The sequence below is a fragment of the Bombyx mori genome, chromosome 17 (genome assembly GCF_030269925.1).
Source record: "Bombyx mori chromosome 17, ASM3026992v2".
Lineage (NCBI taxonomy): Eukaryota > Metazoa > Arthropoda > Insecta > Lepidoptera > Bombycidae > Bombyx > Bombyx mori.
In genome coordinates, this window is record NC_085123.1 from 3,106,869 (window position 1) to 3,115,447 (window position 8,579).

Genomic DNA, 8,579 nt, shown 5'->3' on the forward strand with positions numbered 1-8,579 from the left:
TAGTGCCTTAGACAGCTAACGAATTGATAGGGGGAAAAAAGGAAATGTCACGAAAAATATACCATTAGAAATCTCGATTACGATTTATTTATCAAAATAACGGTTCTTATATCTTCTTTTGCTTTCAGGGAGGTCGCGTAGATACCCAATGTATAATAATAAGCCAGATAGCTGAATAGTATCCACTATTGCGTGAATTCTGTCAGAATCACCAATTCGAAACTGTATTTAGGGAAGCTAAGTTTAACTAGCTTAACTGGCCATTAATTATTGTCCAATTCAGACAATTCAGCTATAGCATAATGGGTATTTGAAATAGAACCAATAAATGAAGTACCTTCCTTTGTTTACATAAAGCTGCAGCATCTATTAAATCCGACTAGAATTATCTTGATTTCAAGTTTTAATGTTTGAATAATCAAGAAGATTCACCGGTTGACTATGTAGTCAACATCTACTACTAATTGGTGCTACATTGCTCGCGTACATTAACTTAAATAATTACTACTCTAATAATTAACAATTACTCGACAACCCTGTTGTTACCATAACAACGTAGCTTTGCATTTCGTAAAAAACGTATGTCAATGTAATGTAATCGTTGTAATTTTCCGTTTAATTCGATTACAATCATACGTACTATGCTCTCTTTGTCTTTTACTGTCTACTAATTGTATATATGATTTGATGGATAGCAGAGAAATTTAAGTATATTACTATGTCTGGAGTAAAGCAAGTACGAAATAAAAAGCTTCTCCCGGATTTGCGTAAAGAAGGCGAACTCACTAAAGAAATAATATTATCTACGAAGGAGAAACACGGAGTTCCTGTGACGTCTAGACTTTTTTCTCATCATACCTTAGCGAGCGTTAGAAAACTAAGCTTTTATTTTCCTTATAAGTAAGTTATTTTTGAGGATCACGTGACTTCCTTACATTCATTCGTCTTGTTATTTGTACATAAACTATAATATGATAATAATAATAAGATTATCTATAAGATAGACTGTTTATAACCATTTGTATTATTTAGGGTCGATTCGACCAAACAAGAGTAAATCTTATTCTTAGAATAACTCGTCAGTTAATCGAGAGTAAATCAATTTTACGTTTTACCAACTACAATTCTAAGGGCGGATTCGACCAAACTTAAATTTAAACTCGAGTAACTATACGAGGAATAACCTATTCCATGATTTTAATCTCGAGTAAATTCATAGTCGTTTTTCCACGTATACTTGCGCTAGGAATAACAATACGCGAATAGCAGAGTGAATGGTGAACAAAAATAAAATCCGGCAAATAAATGTTGTTGTTCAACGGCATAGTGTAAGAGCATACAAATCGTCAACTCGATTTTGCCGTATTTTAGTGTGAAAAAGTAGCTGTTGTGTAAGATATCCAGCTGTCAAACGTATTATTTTTATTTCTTGTTTGTTTGAGGGAATTGTCAAGTTTTGTCGTGTGGTTTTATCTTTTTTCGTTTAAACGTTGCATTCAGACTATTAATAATCATTTAGTGCATTGCGTTGACTTGAAATTAAAACAGAATAAATATTTATGAAATGACAGAAATCAGATGTTGGACTGACAGACGCCATTACTTTATTCTAGGAATAGCTCCGTTATTCCGTGCGAAACGGCGGTATAGTAACAATTCCCGAATAGGCCCACTATTCTTAGAATTGTAGTTGGTAAAACGTAAAATTGATTTACTCTCGATTAACTGACGAGTTATTCTAAGAATAAGATTTACTCTTGTTTGGTCGAATCGACCCTAAGAATAGTGGGCCTATTCGGGAATTGTTACTATACCGCCGTTTCGCACGGAATAACGGAGCTATTCCTAGAATAAAGTAATGACGTCTGTCAGTCCAACATCTGATTTCTGTCATTTCATAAATATTTATTCTGTTTTAATTTTAAGTCAACGCAATGCACTAAATGATTATTAATAGTCTGAATGCAACGTTTAAACGAAAAAAGATAAAACCACACGACAAAACTTGACAATTCCCTCAAACAAACAAGAAATAAAAATAATACGTTTGACAGCTGGATATCTTACACAACAGCTACTTTTTCACACTAAAATACGGCAAAATCGAGTTGACGATTTGTATGCTCTTACACTATGCCGTTGAACTACAACATTTATTTGCCGGATTTTATTTTTGTTCACCATTCACTCTGCTATTCGCGTATTGTTATTCCTAGCGCAAGTATACGTGGAAAAACGACTATGAATTTACTCGAGATTAAAATCATGGAATAGGTTATTCCTCGTATAGTTACTCGAGTTTAAATTTAAGTTTGGTCGAATCCGCCCTTAGTGGTGTGTAGGTATCTAGAATTTGATTTAATTTAATTTAATTTTAAATCACCGACGAGATCATAAGATGCTTTTCTTACCCAGTATTCTGTAACCATATCCGACAGCAAAAGACATATTAGTGGCACCAAAACCCTTTCGTTAATGTTGGTGAATTTCCGCCACAAAACGCCACCTGTGTGCTTAGTGCGAATTTTTAACGTTCGCGATATCGTAAAAGTTAAGTCAAATTTGTATGCAATTGGAACAGCGCCCCTATCGGCAAACGTTCAAAACTCCATACAAATATGAGTAAACTTTTACGCTATCGAGAACCTTAAGAAACTCACACTAAGCACATTGTACGTGATGGTTGACTACAGTCACCGGCTGATAAACACCGCCTATGCCTATACACGATGAGTGATGTGCGCACTTTCAGCATGGAGCTCCGTTTTTGTCTCAATTTGGGTAGTGGGATTAATGTTTTATGTTTAGGGGCTACAGTATCCACATAACACCAGATGGGCCGTGAGTTAGTCTACCCATCTAAACAATAAAAAAAATATCACGGCAGTCTGGTTAGACCTCCCACGAGCTGGGCTTTGGACTTCCGGACCTGCTGAAGGTCGCGGGAATTTATTAATAGTGGGCTGCGCAAGACCGGTTATTGTGGCGAGCATGGGGTGACGCCTATATCCAGCAATGAAGGGTTCTCCTATATCTTTAAAATATTGATTTGACGTTACATACCTCAGTTAAATCTGTGTGCTTACTGCGTGATTTTTAACGTTCTCGATAGCGTAAAAGTTAACTCATATTTGTATGGAGTTGGAATGTTTGCTGCTAGGGGCGCTGTTGTAGTTGCATACAAATTTCAGTTAACTTTTACCCAAGCACACTGTACCGAATTTCAGACAGGTCATATACAAAGGTAAACCAGTATTTTCTCACTTCATGAAAAAGTGCCCTAAACAACTTTAATATAAGCTCGCGTGTTTACTTTTAATAATTAAAAAATAATAGTTTGCCAGACGACAGCCTGGACTTCATTTTAACGTCCAAATACAATCACTCGACGGAGCAATTTGCGGATAAAGTCGACGTGTTCCTGCAGCCAGAGACGATCGGTTGCGAGACCTGGCGACGACTTCGAAACACTTGTGATAAATTACCAAGCAGTGGAGTCCCAATGGTGAGTTTTCACTTGAAAAAGAAGGCACTAGCTATTTCTAAATATATCTTTTAGATGCTCCCGCTTAAAGGGTACTTCGTCTGATTTAATGGAAAATATATCTTAACTCTTCTTCTTTTTTTCCACCTTAGCCTACTAGGTGGGGTCGGCACAGCGAATTTTTCTATTCCATTCTCTTCTATCAGCCGTAATCTCAACACTCACTCCTCTCTCTCTCTCTCATATCGTCATTCACACACTCCGGTCGACCTCTTCTCCCCTCTACCTTCCACTACCATTTCCATACATCTCCTAGTCACATGAATCTCCTCTCTACGCATCACATGTCGATACCATGCTAACCGTCCACACTTCTTTTTTGTTAATTACCGGGGCTACTTTCACACTTAAAATATATCTCAACTATTATTATAATAAATTATGACGTTCGCTTTATACTATTGCTAATGTACATTTTGAGTCTGCTTGGTTGAAATCATCATCTTCCCTATGTCTGTCACGAAGCAACCTTGCAGTCTGGTTTGAAAGTTGGTACAGGCCAGCCGCTTTTTCTTTGTCGGCGAAGGAGTTCGCAATTCACTTGGTAAGCGGTTACCGGCGCTTATAGTCATTATCAGGTATAACGTGAATAACATCATCCACATTGAAACACGAGGTCAAAGTCAAGAAACTCACGCCGTAATGTCTGTGACGTCTAAAAACCATTAAATACTAAGGGGGTGAGAAGATCGTTTGCCAATCGTCAGCAAATAAATCACGGTTCAAAATTATTTTTTTAACTTTCTTACTTATCCGAATACCAAATCCAAACTTTGATCAAGTTTAAAATTCCTTGACCAATTTCAGGGCCATCCTTTGAGACGAGGCGGTATTCACGAGCGTCGGTCGCCCTTCAGCGTAAAGTTGATGAATTCTGGAGTTCACTCATCGCAAACCAACCCTGGGTTCAGCAGGCAGCCAGCTGGTGGAGCCATATTCTTCTACTAATTGAATTATTATACGTTCTAAATATTCTGTGTTGTTTCAAAACTGTTTTTAAATTTAGAAACGATTTTTTTGTAAACGCGTTTATTAGAATGTATAAAGAGAAGTTAATTTCCGAACGTTACTTTTGGTTTTTCTTTTGGTAGATTGTAAATTATGTAAAATGTGAAATAAATAATTATTTCTTTTAATGAAAATGCGAGTATACTGTATTTTATAAGTATAGTTCAGGACAGCCAGTCGACGCTCGATCTTTAGGGATCTTTAAGGGCGTTACTGGATCTTTAAGGGCGTTACTGTGTCCTTAGCCTCAATTTTTTACTTCACACATCAGTGTGCTTAGTGCGAGTTTTTTAACGTTCTCGATAGCGTAAAAGTTAGCTCATATTTGTATGGAACGGGATCGTTTGCCTACGTTTGCCGTTAGGGGCGCTGTTCCAACTGCATACAAATTTGGGTTAACTTTTACGCTATCGAGAACGTTAAAAAACTCGCACTAAGTATACAGAATGTTCTAGAAACTAACCACAAGCCAAGTATTCCAAGAACGATATCAAGTAGGTATTAATAAGTACCAAGTACTTACTTGATGACATGAAAAATTACGGACTCTTTTATTATTCACTTAATTAAACAATTTAAAACCAATTAATTAAAATTTGTATTTATACATTAGGTGCTGTTTTCAGGACTTATTGTATTCTAATATCTAATTATGTTTATGTACATAAACAAGGAAATGGAATGAATGGAAGCAATTCAAGTCAAGGCTTTTGATTCAGTTGTCGGCCTAATGTCTGTTGGTTGTTGTTTAAATGCATTTTTCGCGCATTCCTGTTAATGTTAAAATTCAGAACATCAAAAGATCTTCGATGTCAAGGTTACGATTAAGCGATGAGCCGATCAGAATAATTATAACGATGGTGACTTATCCGTTAGGTGACGACGACTTCAAAACTTTAAGGGAGTAGTTTGCCCAGCCCCTATAAATATGAAGTAAGAGATAATTTATAGACGATCATTTGCGTTGTTAGGGTAATGATAGAGGGTTATATGCCCCGACATTAATGTTTTTTTAGGAAAAACTCTTTTTTGCCTTACTGTTTTCTTCTTCTTTTGTTAAATTCTCTTTGTTAATTTATGACAGACAAATTCAATATTAGGTTGACTTTCGGAATAGAGAAAACTAAATGTCGAATAGAAACATTATTAACATATTAAAGTATCATAGCATTTGTTCAAATTGAATTGTGCATTTTGTACAATGTAACTTCGTCTCTCAAGTAATTAGCGCGGCGTAAATTTAAAATCATAACTGTTATAACTAATATTTTGGAATGGATTTCTTAGATTCCTTGGGTAAATACAACATTAAAGATTAATAGCATAGTAGAACATGTCAATTCTTGTAATGTTTGAAGAAGTACCTACTAAGAAAAATTGTTCATATTTTAACCGAATTCAAAAAAGGATAATGATCTCGATTCGATTGTATTTTTATGTGTTACTTTAGAATTTCTTTTAGATAAACCAATTTCGATGATTTTCCCTTTAATTTGAAAGCTGATGCTTCTTATGCCTATTATTTCCTTTTATTCTCCTTAATAGTGCATATTTAATTCGACTACATTGATGTTATTCTGAATTTATTTGGTAGAAGTCGAGTTTCTATCTTGTTAAAGTTTTTTATTGTTTTATATCTAGATTTAGATACAGATAATAAATCGCAACGTGTTCGATCGTGGTACCTTTATGAGCAGTTCAAAGAAATTGAAAAGAATCAACTTGATGCCGCCAGGCGACTCAAGGACAAATCGTATCAAGATAAAATCCTGCGCCACGGGCTCGCAGAAAGGAAAGCCAGAAGAAGGCTTCATGACCAGTTCGGAGCTTGTGAAAGTGATTCAAGGTTGCACTATAGTTCTAAGTATGGAGATGAGACCATACTCAGTATTAGCGCTGAAGATATATTCGAAAGCCTTGCTGACTTCCATGACGAAACCCCTGATGGTTTCGATGATTTTCATGATGACTTAAGTCGGGTAGATTCCGTAGTCGGTAATTCTTACAAAGAAGATTTTAAAAGCTTAGAAGACTTTAAAGATTGCAATAGCTGCACGGAAACTATTAGTGTTCGCGACTTCAAGAATGTTGAATCTGCTGATAATTTACGTAACGAAGCGAATGAAATGGAACCATTTTTAGCCAATAATTTCGATATAAAATCGCAAATTGAATATTCGCAGAAGGATTTTAAAGAAATTGAAAATTTGATGACCCCTATTAATTCTGAAGAAGTTTCAGAAGTCAGCAGTTTAGTTTCTGTAAAAGTTGAAGATGGATGTGATGAGAAGCCCAAACATTCGAGCTATGAAATTGTGGATTTTGCTTTATGGTCGAAATTAGTCTCTTTTGCTTATCAAATTATTAAGCTCAATCATGGTAAGATTAACTAATTTTTTTTATCAATTTGAGCACGAAGTTACCAAAGTATATAAATTTTTAATTAAAGGTATTATTTCTTGACAGGGAATTGTTTTTACGACTATAGCTCTCAGTTTTTAACTGCAGTACTTATTTGCGATGCTCTGAAAAAGGGAATCAGCAAAATGTGTAAGTTTTAAAATTTTCATAGGTATAATTTCATAGGTAATATTTTCCTAGATACGATAACATACCTGTATATTTTTATTTCTTATTATTTTCAATCTTTTTTCGCAGCATTTGTTGTTTTTTTTTGCTTTTGTTAGTTCCCCAAAGCTTAAAGATTGTTATAAATTTGAAGCAAATGAGGGTATTAAGTCAACTTAATTTTAGGCCATATTTTGCAGCCCTACGTCTCACCAATAAAGTTTGCTGATGAAAACAACGTAAACGAAACTAGCCAGAAACACAAAAATCGTGAAAAATTGGAAAACTTGAAAAAATCAATGACATTTTTGAAGTTCTCGGTAAAGATTTTTATTGTATAAACTATAGACTAGGGCCATCCGTTTTTTTGTCCACGCAGTGTATGGAATATCCGTTGGTGATGTATGATGATGTATCTTACTAGTGGTAGGACCTCTTGTGAGTCCGTACGGGTAGGTACCACCACCCCAACTATTTCTGCTGTGAAGCAGTAATGCGTTTCGGTTTGAAGGGTGGGGCAGCCGTTGTAACTATACTGAGACCTTAGAACTTATATCTCAAGGTGGGTGGCGCATTTACGTTGTAGATGTCTATTACTTCACCGTGGAAGTTAATCGTGAAGATTTTTAAAGTAGGTGCCTACGTATTTCATTAGATAAATTTGTACTAGCCTGCGGCATTCGAACACCGGTGCTTCACTAGATACGAATACATCGGACGTCTTATCCTTTAGGCCAAGACGACTTTAATTAATGTTAATTTTAATAATGTTTTTTTTTAAATATTTTTACAGCCATACAGCTCTGATAAACATTGCCAGCAATACAAAAGGGATTATGGTTCCGAGAAATATGCCCGTGGATGTCACGGGGGTCATCTTGGAAATTATTATAAAAACGTCAAGAGTGAGCCCTGGCGAACTTTCCATAAATTTTCAGTTTCCAAAAATCTTTTAAATAAGGCGTCAAGGAGCAGTTTTATTCGATCAGATTATTCCAGAAAATCTAGTTCTTGTAATTGTGAAATTTGTGATTGTTGCCATAAGAAAATTTCAAATCCTATGTTAAAGATTGCTCGACGCATCGATGACTTTATAAAACTGGATAGTCCGAGGCATATTTAATTTTTTAATTAAAATTTATTATGAAGTGATTATTTGGTATTTCAATTTAATCGATAAATATATTTTTTAACGGATTTTAAGGGTGGCGCGGCGTAGCCGTTATACAATGTCTCAAATAACTTTGATCTCATGCCTTAAGGTGGATGACGGCAAGCTTGTTGTAATGAGTACCTACCATATGATAACTACAAAACAGAAAGGGCCTTGCACCCAACATTATAATAAAAATGCACAGTATTTTGAATCATTCTTTTGGTGTTAATTTTTTTAGAATCTCGTGAGAAATGTCCTTGCGATCAAACCAAGTTTTGCTCCCATACAGCAATACAGACTTTA

At 35.4% G+C, this 8,579-nt stretch overlaps 1 protein-coding gene across 3 annotated transcripts; it reads left to right on the forward strand.

Annotated features, from left to right (window-relative positions):
- Positions 1-528: 528 nt before the first annotated feature.
- On the forward strand, positions 529-8,273 carry LOC101742870 (uncharacterized). 3 transcript variants are annotated; one of them, XR_009975323.1, is made up of 7 exons: positions 529-900; positions 3,337-3,505; positions 4,352-5,848; positions 6,194-6,931; positions 7,019-7,102; positions 7,321-7,440; positions 7,914-8,273. XR_009975323.1 is itself a non-coding variant. In XM_062673276.1 (5 exons), the coding sequence occupies exons 1-5, from the start codon at positions 5,827-5,829 to the stop codon at positions 8,241-8,243; spliced, it is 1,308 nt and encodes a 435-aa protein (XP_062529260.1). In that variant the 5' UTR covers positions 5,625-5,826; the 3' UTR covers positions 8,244-8,273. The 3 variants fall into 3 exon arrangements, 1 of the variants encoding a protein (XP_062529260.1); XR_009975322.1 differs by lacking the exons at positions 529-900; positions 3,337-3,505 and having other exon boundaries at positions 5,624-5,848; XM_062673276.1 differs by lacking the exons at positions 529-900; positions 3,337-3,505 and having other exon boundaries at positions 5,625-5,848; positions 7,307-7,440.
- The last annotated feature ends 306 nt before the right edge of the window (positions 8,274-8,579 follow it).

Bases quoted from the DNA above. Each gene is read 5' to 3' on its own strand.
- LOC101742870 (XM_062673276.1), top strand. From the start codon at position 5,827: ATGGATTTCTTAGATTCCTTGG. The intron at 6,932-7,018 runs GTAAGATTAACT...ATTTCTTGACAG, and splicing joins AATTATTAAGCTCAATCATG to GGAATTGTTTTTACGACTAT. The intron at 7,103-7,306 runs GTAAGTTTTAAA...ACTTAATTTTAG, and splicing joins AAAGGGAATCAGCAAAATGT to GCCATATTTTGCAGCCCTAC.